Consider the following 17500-nt stretch of genomic DNA (forward strand, 5'->3'; position numbering starts at 1 on the left):
GTACCCTTTTTTCACCCTTTTCATCATCTGACTTTATTTTTGCTTTTCATAGTTTTTCGTGAGATACTGTCATATGAGTTACATGTAAATGTCATTATGAGTGACTTTGCAATTTTTCTTTGAAGTTTCATTTATCTAAGTTCTAATTAATAACGTTCAAGACTGAATTATTCCTTAAGGCAACCAGAGCATTAGTTTGTACAATGTGTCCCAAGGTCCATTCATTCTATACCTCTTAACAGAGTGCAAGCATCTTTAAGTATATCCTGTTCATGTATTAAGGACATTGTTATTCACAATAATTCATATTAATGATCCACTTGCCTTATGATATTAATGTAAGAGTGAAGTATCTGGATGGAGAGAATATTAGGTGGTTTAGTTTATAAATATAATTAGGAATAGGGTAAAAAAGAATGGAAGGATAAACATCGTAAAGTGAATGATGTTATCTCTAGGACATAGCTTACTGTAGATTTTTACTTTTCCTTAGTTTTTCTAAACTTATAAAATGAAGAAAATCTTAAGAAAAAGAAACATCTTGGAAAAAGAAAAATATTATAGTTACTTCTTATTTCTTACTTTGTATTTGTTTATCCTAGGAGGGCTACCAGGTTTTTGTTTGTTTTTTTTTGTATATTGTATTTCTCTCCCAAACAGGCTTTCCTTATTGCCCATGCTGCTGAAACATATTTTCTCTTAGCAGTATGGAAAGTTCATGAGTTGGGATAACCAGGACCTAAAGATAAATACATAACTATAGGCGGCTTTGCTTTTTTTTTTTTTAATTTGGTAAACTTGATTTATAGATGAATTCTTGCATGTATTTTGCTGCAAGCTGATGCTTAGGGTCCTTCTGTTTGCAGATGTGGAGAGGAGTCAGGGGAGATGAATGTGTTGAGATGTGTGGGAGATTTTAGGCGATATGAAAACAATATAGCAGTGTGTGTAGGCTGAATCATATTTTAGAGATAGTAATTAATTGAAAGCCATTCATCAACATTTCTCAGGTCCTAGCCCCTAGATCTTAATTCCTATTAAAATTCCAACCTTTTTAAAGTGTTTCTCCCTTGATCCGTTGGTCATTAAAAGTTATGTTCAAACCATGTATTAAAACTATAATTGTAAACATCTTTGCCACTGGTATCCAAAGAAATACCTCCTAACTCTCACTCTTAGGTAAATTTCTGAATTTTCAAAAATGCATCCTCTTTCTAGCGTCTCTCTCTCTCTTTTTCTTTTCACAACTGAGAAAATTTCTTCATGTTAGCTTTATGAGATGTCAAGGGGAAAAAAATCTTACAACTATCATGAGACATTAAAGAAAAATTAAATTGAATGCCTAGGGAGTTTTGTGTAGTACAAAAAAGCAAGGAATAATTTGGTTTTATTTGTTTTTTTTCCCCCATCTAATATTTTTAGGTACAAGCCTATGCAGAAAGTGGATGGGGTTGCAGATGGTTTCACAGGAAGTGGTCAACAGACAGGCACATCTGTTGAGCAAACTGTAATTGCCCAAAGTCAACATCATCAACAGTTTTTAGGTATGTTAAGGTGTAATGCATATTAGTCTCTTTTAGAATTTTGAAGACAAAACAACAATAGTAGTGTTTTCTCCAAGAACAATTTCTATTATAGGTGTTAATTACATAGAAAAACATTTTTGTGCTGAAACTATGCACATCATGATATTTCTAGTTCATTTCTATTTTCTCATGTTCACTGTAGCTTATTTTTAAAACTTTTGAGCTATGTAGGACTTTCAAATATATAAAAATTTCATAGCTCATTGCCATGAAAATGTTTTCCTGAATTTGTATTAATTGGGCATTCGTGATCAAAATTGTATTTTATTTACTCTCAGTAGTAACTTAAGTGCCAAAAATAATTATTTTCTATGTATGAAGTTACATATGCATACAGTCTCCAATTAGAAAAAATCATTGTAAACTTATAAAAAGTAATTTATTCTTGTAAGTTGATCACAGTACTTTCTATTTTTTTAAAAAATTATAGATGGTATACATGCTTCTTTTTATTTAAAGAGTTAGGAAGTGGAACTTGAACATTTTGCATATTCCTGTCATAGCCAAAGATGCAAAAACGGCACTTTAGTTTAATTGGCAATGTTTCTGGAGATGAACATGCATAGTTTCCATACAACAGATCAAGCAAGATAAGTAGAAGCTGTTAGAGAGAGTGTGTGTGTATGCATATGTGTGTGTATGTGTGTCTATGTGCACTTTCTGAGAAAGACAAATAAAATGGACTCTCAGTCAGAGAAGTTGAAAATATTACAGCAACATTTCCCAAACTAAAGTCCTCAGGTATATTCTTGTGGACCTTTGAGCTCTCAAGATGAGTATATTTATTTCATGCTTTTATTTCAGTTATAATCTTAAAAATATAAAAGCATATTCTGAATTACATAGAAGACTAGGAAGAATATTGTTCTGCAATTTTAGTTTCCACATTTGTATTTGAATTTATGTTAAGGCAGGCACCAAAGTGTATTGCATTAATTGTCCAGATCTAATGAGAAAAGAACACAGAGACTTACTATTTAAATTATGCCTTCATCCCAAGGGAAGGCTAAATGATGTCCCAGTGCTCTGTGTGGAGGAAAGTTTCACAGCTTATTTGAATGTAGAAGAGTAATGGGAGAATCAGCCACCATGAAGTACATGTTGGTATAGGCCTGTCAAACTCAAAAGAACCTGTGCCACATTAGTCAATACCGTACTCATGTTGCAAGAGGTAATTTACATATAGGACAACAACATCATCCATCCTATCAAATTAATGTTGTTATGTTTAATGTTATTTTTGTAGTTTTCTTTGTATTTATTTTGTAGCTTTGTGGTTTATAATTATGTAAGAGGTTTGAGCATAATGAGCTTAAACCTAAATTTATTTTTTTACATACGTAGACAGCATAATAGTAAAAGTAACCAAAATTGTTACTGGCCAGCTCAGGATATATTTTTCTTTTCCTTTTGTATTTATTTATTTCATTAAATGTATTGGGGTGACATTGGTTAATAAAATGATATAGGTTTCAGGTGTAAAATTATATAATATATCATCTGTATTTTGTACTATGTGTTCATCACCCAAAGTCAAGTCTCCTTCCATCACCATTTATTACCTGTTAGGGGCCCTATATTAAGAGACACTGTGATATGTTATTTCTAGTATAGTCATAGTGAAAATGTAGTTTCTCAAAAATTCTTATGCTTCTTCTATTCTTTTGTGCTGATGATGTTGCCAAGTTTTGCTTTCAAATACTAATATCAAAAATCCTTGCTCTTTGGACCTCCAATCTTTAATTTTCTTTTCTTTTTAGTCTTCTTAAGTTTTCCTTCATTAATCTGTAATTGGCACCACTACAAAGCTTTTTTTCTGTTGTGTTGTCATGGTAACAGATGCATCTCGAGCACTTCCAGAGTTTGGAGAAGTTGAAATCTCTTCTCTGCCAGATGGTACTACCTTTGAGGATATCAAGTCACTGCAGAGTCTTTATCGAGAGCACTGTGAGGTAAGTCGTTTTAAACACTATACAACCACATGCTAAGTTTTGCTAGACAACTTGTTGAAACAAAATAAACTTATTCCTGGGGGACTTAGGAAGTTAGTTCATATTTCTTTGAGCACTATTAAGTCAATTTTTCTCCTTGTCTCAGAGTGGGGAAGTGAGGAATACAAACAAAGGGAGAATAAATTTTACTGTCCATTTTCTTAGCCTATGTGATGTGAATCCTCTGATGCAGAAATTCCACTTTAGGTTTTTCCCTAAAAAAAGTTTTTACATATGGGTATGAAGAAGTGTACAAGGGAACTTATTGCATTATTGTTTCTACTGCAAAAAATTGGTTGTAACTTCAATATCTAATAGGAAACTGAATAAATAAAATATGGTGCAATCTATAAAGTAGAATATTATGAAGCCATTAAAAGACAAGCAACTCTAAATGTACTCATATGGAACTAACAGAATTTATTTTTAAAGAAAAAAAGCAAGATACGAAACAGTGTATACAGCATACTATCATTTGAATGAAAAAGACCATGTATATATACCCCTCTAGAAGAAGAAACATGAAAATGTTAATGGTGGTTGCCTTTGTAAAGGAAACTGTGACTTAGAGTCAGGAGAAAGAGCCCTTTTTAATACACCCTTTGTATTTTTTGAATCTTACACCATCAGTGTGTATTTCCATCAAAAATATTTTCTAGAAATGTTTAATAAAGCACTTAGGTGTTCCTTCCAGGGACCATTAAGCCTCCAATTTTGTTTATTTTTGTGCTAATTAAGATTTCTCTTGGTATTTTCCATCCCTACTTCCTACTCCCTTTCTGAGTATCCCAAATCAGAGCTGCTTACATGGTCTCCAGGAGGTGAACTCTCCGTAAGCCAGCATGTTAATACACCTGCAGCTCACTTGGTACTGAGGGGGTGACGGATTGCATTAAGAGTTTTCATAAGTACCTTTCCTTTAGAAAAAAGGAGTCCATTTAGAATTTAAGTAGCTTTATTTCAGGGCTATTTGTGATTTACTTAAAAGTAAAAGATAACCCTTTGGATTTCACAGTCAGTCCTCCTGACTGCTGACAATGCAGTACATAATGAGAAATCTCAGCTCCTAGCATTCACAGACTTTTTCCCCACTCCAGAAATAAGAACTGCTTGAATATACCTGAGTGCTTGTCAAGGGTGCTAGATTATTAACAACCAGGGGCAAGATCTCTCTTCATTAACAAACCGTGTGCCAGAGTGTTCTTCAACATACCCTGCCAGTCTGTCCCAACACTTGGAATGATGAAAGATATTTAATATTCATTTCTCTTTGACTACTGTACTTTTCCAAATATTAGAGAATTTCTTGATTATACTTATATATCTAGGAAAAATTCCTTTCTACATCAATATCATATATATAAATATTTGGTAAAGATTTATAGAAAGATTAAACAATTTCTTATTTCTCTGTGTTCTCTGAATTTTGCTTTAAGCAAACTAGTTTACACAAATATAATTTGGATATTTTTTAAGTTCCTCATACTTATTCAAAATATAAGTTGGAGTATGATTATTTACATTACTAAAGAATGTACAGTAAGATTATTCTAAGTGAAAAACTCCCTCAAGAAGATGAAAATATCCTTTGGATTACAAATTTTCATTAACATTCCAACTTTTAGGATTGCTCTATATGAAGAGAGATACACATGTAAGATGATTAATCTGTGTGGGAAATGACAGTCCATTGAATGAGCCCCATTTATTTCAGAATTAACCAGAATCTGTGCCATCTCTCATGGGGCATGGGACCTAATATGAAAAACAAGAATACTATTATTTTTCTGTGAAAATTCTAAACTTCTAAAGTATAAGAGTCTCATATTCAGTCCTGTAAATAATTATTTGCTGTAAGCCAGTAGAATATCATTATTGAAATATATGTTCATGTTGTAATATGAACGTATTTGAAAGTGGGTGAATGGACAAATGATAAATGTTTTATTCATGTGTAAAACTGACTCGAGGCTGTTGTGAAGAATGTCCTTTTCTAAAGAAATAGAGTATTTAATATGAAGTTACTAAATTTAAGATGCACTGAATTACTTTATTTTATATCATGTTTCCAATGGTTTATATTTTTTAAATTTTTATTTATTGTTTTTTGTGAGGGGGTGGAGGGAGAAAGACAGACAGAGATATTTGTTGTTCTCCTTATTTATGCATTCACTGGTTGCATGTATGGTGCCCAGACTGGAGATTGAACCTATAATCTTGGCATGTCGGGACAATACTCTAACCAACTGAGCTACCCATCTAGGGCTCCTAGGGTTTATGTTTTAAAGAAAAATTAGTATATCTGTTTTGCCTGTGATTTCATATTCTCACAATTTTTTTATCAAAGGTATTAGGTAAGGAATAAATATAATTTTCTACACAAGATGCTGCAACACTAATTTTTTTCTTTTAACATGCACAGTGTTCTTACAGTAATCTAATAGATTGAAATATGTAAGGTAGTATATAATATATTAACAGTTACTTCATCAATAGATGTCTCTTGTAATGTGCCTAAGTTACACTTGAGAACGCAGCTATAATAATTTGCCTCTTGAGAAGGTTTTAGTGTTTGCCTGGGAGGAGGGACATCTATATGCCCTTTACTTTCAGGGCTTGCCCTTGCATTTTTATTGTTGCTGATATGAAAGATTAAAGAACGTGTCAATTAATTTGCCCCCTTCCCTCCATTTTCATTACTAACTACTTGCACTTTTTTCTTCTACTAGTTCCCAGAATATGTCTCAAACAGATTTTGCTTAATATTTGAATTGTTCCCCGAGTTTTTTGTGCACATCAGCAGTTATTCTCTGCATTATGCAGAAGGTCAGTCTACTCAGGCAGCACAGACTCCAGACGTATATTTTATTTTCCCCTTTTTGCCTAAAATCCTAAACTCAACTCTCTCGATTGTCCCCTGTTGTCTCTTAGCTTCTGTGAGTTTTGTAGATCTTGACAGAGCTGTTTTGCCTGTCCCTGTTCTCAATGGTGAAGATATCAAACATATTATACTGACAACTCCAGTCTTTTATGCTCAGAATAGTCACAGAATCACATGTTCATTGCACAAACAAGTTCTTCTTTGGTTTTATGACTGCTTTTATCTAAAGATGAATTTATAAACTAATTGTAAGGGCAGAGCACAACTATATATGATCATCAAAAGTTAATGAAAGTGGCAAATTTTGGCATCCTCAAAAATAAGTCCTTGATGCAGCTGGATAATGGTTCTAAAGGAGAAAGTGAAGTCCCAGACCCAAAGATTAGAAAGGGGGATATTCTTAAAACTGCTCTCTAAAGAGAATGTGCAGAGATAGCATTGAATGGGAGGCACTGTGTGACCAAAGAGAGGTACTTTCTTTCTTCCCAGACAGGTGCTACCATCTGACGGCCTGTCTGACTGTAGTTTCTGATCCAGCCTTGGCTCAGCTGGGAACACTCTGGAACCAGTGGTCAGCAGCCTTAGAGACAGCTTATGTAGTCTTAACTTGGTCTGCCACACACAGGTGCCTCCACACCTTTCCCTTCAGGCTTCTTTGATGTCCAATTGATATACCTAGCCCCATGAGGACTGATGTGAATTCAATCTATGATCTGTGCCCTCGGGTCTGAGACTAGGAAAAGTGGCAGCAGCCCTGGAGGCTGAGGAAAGCAGTGGGTAAAAGCATGGAAGAAGAGTAAGGGGAAAAAATGGAGAGGAAAAAAAGCAAGCATGACAATGAGGGGAAAAGGTGAAAGTGAGGCTGAGGTATGAGGCCTTCATGGGAGGGATACAAGTCATCCTGCTTAATCTTTCAAGAGTTGTTTTTACCTTTTTTCCCTAGCTAATCTTGTTTCCCTACTTCCATTGGTCCAGTTTAGTCCAGTTTTACTGTGTTAACTTATGAACCCAAAGGTATCTTTACCATCTGAGTCCCATTACATTATGCACTCCTCACACTTCCACATAAGAAATACTGTAAGATAATACCAGTAACCATTTTGTGTTTTAGGCAATATTGGACGTTGTTGTCAATCTTCAGTTTAGCCTGATAGAAAAATTGTGGCAAACATTCTGGCGCTATTCTCCCTCTACTCCAGCTGACGGCACTACCATTACTGAATCAAGGTCAGAATCTATATGCTTTTCCAGTTCATTTTCATGGCTGAGTAGATGTCACAGCTAATAAATTAGAAATATGTATACCAGTTGTGAACCCTACCTGATAACATTAAATGAATAGATTGAAATAAACCACAAACTGCTCTCTTGAGGTTTCAGCGTGTGTATTATAGCTCCCATTTTATTGATTTGGGGGACTGCGGTAGAGCTATTTCATCCTCATGGAATTAGTATCCTATCTGCCTTTCATACCGTCAGAAAATATTAACGTGCACAGGTAGCTCTGGGGGAGTGTTATATATATCCAGCCGTATGGCACCAGTGCAATGGTGGTATAGTTCTAACCTCAGTAATATTTGATAAACTAAAACTATTTTTAAAGTCCATTTTCTTTTTTATCCTCATTTGCCATCTATTCATTTGCTACATTTATTCACACCAGCAATCTGAGTGAAATAGAAAGTCGACTTCCGAAAGCAAAGCTGATTACTCTGTGCAAACATGAGTCTATCCTGAAATGGATGTGTAACTGTGACCATGGGATGTACCAGGCTTTGGTGGAGATTCTCATCCCCGACGTCCTTAGACCTATTCCTAGTAAGTTAAATGCAGACAAGTACGGATGCTTTTGTTCTCATACATTCCACCTAGGAAGTTTTGGGAAGGGACATTGCAATCTAGAGTGATTCTAATCTCATTTAGATTTGCCACATAGAAAATGTGCAACACAGAGTATTGCCTGAAAGCAGCCTAGAGCAGAACTGTAGTAAAAGGGGAGCAATGATCTGTTTTTCAATCTTTAGTAGTTTTCTTTTTGAAATAAAAGCTAACCTATGGATGTGACAGCAAGAACACTCCCAGGCCAGTCAGTCAATCATGTAAAAACTCTATGCAAGGATACAGTTTCCTTCATAAAGCCAATTTTTTAAAAAAAATCTATAATTGCTAAGGCAGCCTCTTTCATGGTTGTTTTTTATTTGAAATGAATTGATCTTGGTTTCTACCAAAGCTGAATTCCTTTATATTGTAAAAGCATTTACTTTGTCACCTACATCATGTTAAGAACTACAAATGCAGTTTCCATTTATTAACAGTAGTGGTTAACTGGCATTTTGAGAAAGGGAAAAAATCTATGTAACTACACGAGCATTATATTTCCACCATGAAGCAAATAGGAATTATATAGATAAGTTAGATTACTTTTTAAAGTTATGGTTGCTTTTTACTCAAAACAAACAAAGCTATTTTCTGCAAGCATCTATATAAATGCTACTATGAATACTTGTGTTAGGGGCATTTGGAATGATTTCATGCTTACATCTTTATGAGCACATACTAGTAACCATAAAGACTAGGGACGGGATTTCCTTTCTAAAGTGGCATTAATAAGATAAAAGCAATCTTTTATTAGTTTATGAAACTGGCAGCCATGTACTTCAAGTACACCATTCACAGGATTTGTATTAAATTATTCCAGACAATATTTAAGTAGGGATTTAGTAGAGCAAATGTTGAAGAAACTAACATTTTTATGTTTATACTTTTTTCTATATATGGTAGATAACAGTAGAAGATATGTTATTTCATATGTCCCTCGCCGCTTTAAAATATGTACTTAAACACATACTTATATATCAATGAACACATAAATTTGTATAGAAATTTGTTTTTTAAAAATCCAGCTGCCCATTGTCTCACATTTTTATCGGTTGCTAATGTTTTCTACTCTATCGACACCATGTTCCTGACTAAAAGATTGATTAAAAGTGATATTGTCATGAAAATTTCAATGTGTAAATTCTCCACTGATTTATGTTTCAGAATCTGATTTTTCTTGTTTTCATCATGCTCCCTGTGCTCTGAGTTATAATCTCTAGAGATGTTTAAGAGAAATTGCGTAGGGTAGCTCATTAGCCTGTGGCATCTTCCCACCAATTTCTCTCATGAGATATAAGAAGAGATGTCAGTGAGCACTTTCCTTATTGAGCCAACTCAACATCAATATTCATTAAGTAACTCTAAAATCTTAAGCTTCCATGTTAGGCTCACAGGACTATAACTTATAAATTCAAGCTTTCTAACTTAAATCATGACGTTAGCCCCACAATTTAAATACACAATACATTTGACTTTGGTTTTTTTAAAACATGATTTGAAAACCAATTTATTTGGTCAAACACTTAGTCTGTACATTCAGCAGACAACTCAACTTCAGGAATTTTTAAATAAGCATAGTTTTATACTTCTCTGAAATTACAAGACTCATTAATACACCAAGTAAATTCAGCAATTTAATTTCCATTCTACAAAAAGACTTAACAAAATAAAGCATAAAATACAGTTTAGATAGCTAACTTCCTATTGTATGCATTTTAATATTAATATGAGCAGGTTGAAACAAATTAGCTTTGCAATAGATTTTAAATTTCAAACATCCATTCATGAGAAAAGTTGTCAAAGTTAATGTGCACAATTTGATCAGACATGAACCCATAGAGAGAGCAAACATAGTTTATTTTTAAAATTGTTATTTTGTGGCTACTAGTACTTCACTCTATCATTTACTGTCCAGATGGGATTCCTTTTTTTAGCCAAAAAAAATGTCTGCATCTCACACTGATTTAAAGTCAACTTGAAGCTACTATATTCTAAAATACATTTATCTGAAAATGAAAAAGAAAAGTTAAGTGCAAAAAATTGTATAAGAACTCAATTGGTAACACTTAAATGTACAATTATGAGGTATACTTAAAGACTTAAAGGTGGCCTAAAATTTCAGTTAGTACAAAAAAGTAAAAATTTAAAATCATTAGATATACAAAACATATCTTTTTATTTTATGATCTCTCTAGCATCAAATTTGTGTAGATAAAACAAGACTCACTATTTTTTTAAGTAAATTTTCCTAGTGTTTGAGTTATATATAAAATGTAAAACACAGATAGTCAAATTGAATCTTGCAAAAAAATTTACTGAGTTTCAAAATGTGTCGTTAATTTTTTTTCACTCTTTTTCATTTCCATTCATGCCTGCCCTCCATGACTCTAGTACATAATGCAGCAGGAAAATATTTTTTTCTTTCTTTTTTCTTTTTTGGCTAATGTAGGAAGTTTTGGGAATTTCAAAAGACTAGTTCTGAAGAAATTTCCAACTCAGTGTTTCCAATAGATGATCCTCATCGTTAATAGTCTGCACTTCTCAAGTGTTTTTTCTAATCAAAATTTAGCCATTTCAATTTCTCTTTTTTCATTTGTCCCATTAAATAAGTAATTGTTTTAAAAAATAGCTGTTTTTATTATTGGATTAGTAATATTTGTATAATTTGCAAGTAATTCAAGTGAACTAAATTGTCTAAATCTGCTTTAACAAAAGTAATAGAGAAGCATGTCAGATTTATTTGAGCACAGAAAGAAAACCAAGAAATTTAATCCCATCATTAACATTTATATTCTTGGGAGTCTTGGACAGTAATGTAACCTCTGTTTTTTTGTAGTAGAGTACCGATTGTAATACCTACCCTTATTATAAAGAACCTACAAAAACTTATTTTGTGAATGCCTCATATATTTATTAAGTGTCTAAAACTGCTCCCTGCACTCTGGGCACAGATGAAGTAAAATGTTATTGACTGAATTACTTGTTGAACAACAGAATTCTGTCTTCTATTAATTATACAGCAATCTCAGTTAGCCATATCCCTTCTTATAAAATAGTCAGTCATCTCTGATAATTGAAGATGCTTCTAATTGTTTTACGACCACCATAGAAAGCTATTCCCATGGAACCTATCCCAATTTCAGGTTTTTTACCAGATACATGAAGAATATGGAATGGACCATTTTAGGAATATTTTAAGAATATTGGTCTCTGTGACAGAAATTTTATCACACTGATCTTTTATCTCTACCTGCCAAGTGAAATGGAGAATAGTTGTCCAAAATTTCAAGTTAGGCAATTTTAATTTTTACTTTGCTTTGCAGCAAGTGTGAGAAATAACTACCCTGATACGTTATAATGTAAATAGAGGCTTAGAGAAAGAGAGGACGCTTTGCGTTATTCTTTCTAACTAAAAAGAAAAGAAAAGAAAACAGGTTAAGAGCTTGAAAACTCAAGATGAAGAACTTAAAAGGAAAATAGCCTTTGAGCACAGAGCTGTAAATGAAAAGTGTTTTTGTCTAAGATAGAAAATTTCATAAGTATATTCACAACTGGTATATGTTGCTAATAAGCAAAAATGTTCGAATATTTTAATTCCCCAACCAAGTATAATAAGTATCTGGGAGCAAAATAGCTTTAAAAGGGAAAAAAACCCAAAATATAATTCTTGAAGGTTAGAAATAATGTTAAATAAAGTCTCATCAGTGAGGACGATATAAGTTCTGTGCTATTTCAAATGTCATATATACATGTTTTCCCTTATTCTAGCATAAAGGTTAATGTTCTGTGGTATCTTTTTCGTTCTACTTTTATTCTTTAATATTTAGGTGCCTTGACCCAAGCCATTCGAAATTTTGCAAAAAGCCTTGAAGGTTGGCTTTCCAATGCCATGAACAATATTCCACAGAGAATGATACAAACCAAGGTACACTTTTATAACTTTGCTTTTCTTTTGTGTTTAGGAAATTTTTCTGGACTATGAATTTTATGTGTCTTGTAAAATGGCATTATTTTAAATGTTGATATTATATATGATTTTTAAAACTGATTTTTATATTTGTTTTTTATAACCATGTAATAAGGAACTTTCACAAAAGATGTTTGATAATATACCTTTCAAAAAGACTAGAGAAGCATTTTAAATGTGGTGTATTTATACACCTTTTTCTAAAGTATGTTTCAGATTGCTTAATATCAGATATTAAAAAGAATAACCTAGAATGTTCAAGTAGTTCTCACTTTATGAGTTTTAGATTTTTTTAAGTCCCCTGCTATGCTTGTTGTGCTGTGAAAAGTTCATGTAAATTAATATTCTGTTACTTTCAGGACTTCTTTTTAATACTTGAGAATGCTTTTGTGAATCAAATAATGATTTTTTTAAAGAAATATTTTATTTATTTATTTTTAGAGAGAGGGAAAGGGAGGGAAAAAGAGAGGGAGAGAAACATCACGGTGTGGTTGCCTCTCACGCGCCCCCAACTGGGGACCTGGCCCACAACCCAGGCTTGTGCCCTGACTGGGAATCGAACCTGGGACCTTTTGGTTCACAGGCCGGCGATCAATCCACTGAGCCACACCAGCCAAGCCAAATAATGATTTCTTAAAGTGAACAATTATCTCATACTTAATCAGTGCATATCAGGAATGTGGATTATTTAGCTAGAGATATAAATTCTAGTCTCCACTTCATTCTCTACTAACCATGTCACGTTAGGTTAATCTGTGAACATGCCCCATGGCAAAATTGAACTAATTTTGCCTAAATTTACGAACCAAAAATTACACTTATTTTTGTCAATGACTGTATCTACCATCAGACTCCAACATTATACATTATCTTTGAATTTGGGGATATGGTTGATAAATGACACTTTGTAACTAGCAAGTCTATTTGGGAACACAAGTAGCTCCCAGTTCTTTCTGCTTTGACTGAAGCTTTGCAGTAACACTGTCTATTTCTGACATACAGAAAAAATGTTTCATTGATATTCCAGCTTGTATTTTTGCTTTAGAACTGTGTTGTCAATGCAGTAGGGATAGCCACATGTGGCTATTTAAATTTTAATTTTAAATTAACTTAAAATTTAGTTCCTCAGTCATGCTAACTAGATTTCAAGTGCTCTATAGCACCATGTAGATGGTGGGCGGCATATTTGGTGACACTTGTGTATTGCATTTCCATCACTATAGGAAGTTCTCCGTGGCAGTGCTGTTCTAGAGTGCCACATTGAGGCACGCAAAGGAAAGAGGTGCTATTTGATTATGAGGCCAGAGGAATGCTTTCCACTTTGGCAAAGTCAGTTATATTCCTAACAGTACATCAGACAGTTGAAAGCAGCTCCCTTCCCATGTCATCAAAGTGGATGTGGTAGTAATCCAGTTGCAATACTGGCCAACTCATTGATCTCCAGATTTGATTTGATTTACCTTGATTCCATCAAGGTACCTTCTGCTATTCCTCTCTCACTGTGTGCAGCATTTTTCAGCTGAATACTCAATTAATAAAGACAATCTACACAGACGGAGGAAACAGAATACTGAGTTTATGACTGGCCATTGTTATGATAATACCTAGGTTCATATCCCATCACTGTAATATAGTCTCTGTGTAACCTTGAGCAAGCTACTTAACCTCTTTAAGTCATAATATGTGTCTAATAGGATGGTTATGAGAATTGAACTAGTAATATATATGAGGCACTTAACACAGTGCCTAGCAGATAGTATGGACTTGATTAATATAAACCACAGGAATAGGGAATTGAGGGTATGTGAAATTCCCCCAACATCCACATAGTCTTAAAACATTGCCTCCTTTGACCTGTGAATGCCTTCTACCACTCAACCATCTGATTATTCAGTCAGTTGCTTCTTCTGTACCAATAGTGATTCAGTGCCATGCTGTGCATTACTATAAATACAGTTAAGTGCTCATGAGATCTACTGTGCATGTAACAAGTTATCACAAGATCATAAGATTTAGATATTTACCTATATATTTTTTTGGCATTATCTTTGACATCTTTCATTGTAGCCTGGTTCATTCAGGGTTGTAGCAGGAAACAAATGGTATATTCAAAGGAGAAAATAACTGAAGAGAGTTTGCGAAGGTTTTATTTCCAAAAGTGTAAACAGAGTTAAGAAAAGGAATGGTAAAATACCTCAGGACTAGCAATAGTGAGGAGTACCAAACATCCCTAGGTCTGACAGGGAAAGAGGTAAAAGTCACGGCATTGAGTGGTCTCCTTCTTGCTACAGAACTGTGGTCTTAGAAATGGAACGAAGACTGCCAAAACAGCAGAAAACAGAAATTATGGGGAATAAGTACTTGACCTCTCTTTATTTCCATCCTTCAGTCTTTGCCAGTGCCTGTCGTTGGAAGTCAACTAAGTTAGAGTATAAGGAAGGTAGTTACTGTATTTTTTGACATTCAGGTCAATCTTTCTGGCACAGAGCAGAATAGATAAGGATGGAAAGTAAATTTTGAAGGACAAATGAAGATTTTATGACTAGCCATTTTGTAGAAATTTACTTTCTGAATAAGTTCTTCTTGTTGTTTATACCTGATATGTTTTTTAGCTATATTTATATTGCTACAAAGGCTCTCAACACCTGTTTCACCTCAAAATTAGCCAGGTTTCTATAAAATAAAGGTAAGAAATGAATCTGAATGACAGTGCTTTGAAAAGTGTATATTTTTATCCATTTAAAAAAGTGGGACTCTATAGTTTGGTTTTCCAAGTAAGAAGAAAAATTTTATTTGTGAAGTTTGTAGTTGACTGTCCTAAAGAGAGTAGGGGGGAAAAAAAGGAAAGTCAACATTTTTCCTGCTTCCCTAGAGAAAGTCATTTCTTACTGTGGATGAGTAGTTACTTGTAAGACTGGTTTAATTAATGCTGCACTCAGATGTCGAAGAATGTGGGAGTTTGTTTTACTCTTGACCTTAACCCACTTAAAAGGAAAATAATACTTTGTTTAGAGAGTTAAATGATACAATTTACAAGTAAGCTCTCCCACCAAATGAATTTGAAATAACTATCAGAGGGAAGCCTTTAAAATTTGGCAAGGGAATAAAGATTTGAACATTTGCATTGGTTTCTTTTACTGGAGAGAAAACCAATCCCAACCTAATTGGATTTCTCTACAGGTTGCCGCTGTAAGTGCCTTTGCCCAGACTCTGCGAAGATACACGTCGCTCAATCACCTGGCCCAGGCGGCTCGCGCAGTGCTTCAGAACACTTCTCAGATTAACCAGATGCTCAATGACCTCAACCGTGTTGACTTTGCCAATGTCCAGGTACTGTTTTCTTTCAAAACGTGTCTTTGAAGGGAAGACATTTATTTTTTTCTTCTTAGTTAGGATTATCATATTTCTTTGCAAAGTTGCCTCAATACATAGGCACCATCTCTATTCATAATGTCCTGAAAGAGGAGCATTTCACTCAGCTATGACTTTACTGCTCTTCTGTTTTGTGGTTAAAATCTGCTGAAATTTATGGTACTAGAAGACAACACATGTTACCAGCGTTTGCTGAATAGTTAGTGGACTAAGGACAGTCCCAGTCATTGAAGTGAGATAAACAGGAAGTTAAATTCTTGTCTCCTGGCTGTGGGATCTTGGACAAGTTACTTAACTGCTCTGGCCTTTACTTTCCCCACCTTATATTAGAAAGAACTAAGAATGGCTCTATTTCTGAGTTTACTATAAGTGCCTGGTATTTGTTCATTTGAAAAGAATTAGGTGTAATATGTTTGGCTATTTTGATCATCCAAATGAAACAATATGTTTGAAACTTGTGATCAGACTACCCACTAGTACTTTACACTTAAAAATTAGTATTTTAGGAATATTATTATGGAATCCTGACTAATAGTTCATTTTATATACTAAGGTAATAAAGCTAACTGTTACCATATAAAAACAGTGCAATTGCTCACTAAAAATACAAGTAATAATAAAGAAAAAAATACATAAACTAAACATAAAGGTTAAAAACTTTTGTGCTCTCAAGGAGACCATCAATAAAATGAAATGGCAAGTCAAAGAATTGAGAATATTTTTATAAGTCATATACCTGATAAAAATTGTATCAGGAATCAAATACAGAACTATTTCAAACCAATAATAAAAAGATAACCTAGTTAAAAATCGGCAAATATCTGAATAAACATTCCTCAAAAAAATATACCAAAATGGTCAATAAGCACCTGAAAAGATACGCAACACAATTATCTATAATTATCTACCAAGGAAATGAAAATCAAAACTACTATGAGATACTACTTCACATACACTAAAATGTGTATAATCCAAAAGACAGATGATAAGTTTTGGTGAGAATGTGGAGAAATTAGAACCCTCATACACTACTGACTGGAATGTAAAATTAAAATATTATAGCCACTTTGGAAAACAGCTAAACAGAGTTATTATATGGCTCACTAATTTTATTCCTGTGACAAGAAATAATAAAATATGTCTCCATAAAAATTTGTATTTAAATGTTCATAGCATTATTCATATTAACTGCATAAAAGTAGAAACAACCCAAATGTCCATTAACTGATCAATGTGTAAACAAAGTATGATATATTCACACATGGAATGTTACTGGGCATTTAGACAAAATGAAGTTCTGATGCATGCTTCAACATGGATGAATCTTAAAAACATCGTGCTAAATGAAAGAAGTCAGACAGACAAGACCACATATTGCATGGTTCCATTTATATGAAATTGCAAAATAGGAAAACCTATAGAGACATAAAGTAGATTAATGGTTGCCTAGGTCCTGGTGACTGGGGCAGAAAATGACAGATAAGTGGTGCGGGGGTTCTTTGGGGGGAAATGAAGACATTCTAAAATTGATTGTGGTAATGGATGCATAACTCTGTGCATATACTAAAAGCCATTGAACTTCATACTTCAAATGAGTGGCATTGTATGATATCTGAATTGTATCTCAATGAAACTGTTTAAAATAACATTGCCTAAAAACAAACTATTAATTACTCAATTTCCTAGAAATTTTATATGCAGTTCTGATCTAGTTTTATCATTTAAAATATATCAAAAACTAATATTTGGGCTTGAGTCATTTTAGGATATAGTAAGTTAGTTGTTCTTTCTGACTTTAATGGATTGAGCACATAGTTGTGATGTA

At 33.6% G+C, this 17500-nt stretch overlaps 1 protein-coding gene across 2 annotated transcripts in view; it reads left to right on the forward strand.

The window, feature by feature from the left end:
* The window catches only part of RFX3 (regulatory factor X3), a 284844-nt gene that overhangs the window by 234977 nt on the left and 32367 nt on the right, over positions 1-17500 (forward strand). For both annotated transcript variants that reach the window (XM_090275842.1, XM_090275843.1), the window contains exons 8-13: positions 1423-1544; positions 3426-3538; positions 7570-7685; positions 8122-8276; positions 12164-12261; positions 15484-15633. In XM_090275842.1, coding sequence (XP_090131968.1) covers positions 1423-1544; positions 3426-3538; positions 7570-7685; positions 8122-8276; positions 12164-12261; positions 15484-15633 — 754 coding nt within the window. The remainder of the gene's footprint in view (positions 1-1422; positions 1545-3425; positions 3539-7569; positions 7686-8121; positions 8277-12163; positions 12262-15483; positions 15634-17500) is intronic.

Source organism: Furipterus horrens, unplaced genomic scaffold, assembly GCF_987537825.1.
Source record: "Furipterus horrens unplaced genomic scaffold, mFurHor1.1.pri manual_scaffold_4, whole genome shotgun sequence".
Taxonomy (NCBI): Eukaryota; Metazoa; Chordata; class Mammalia; order Chiroptera; family Furipteridae; genus Furipterus; species Furipterus horrens.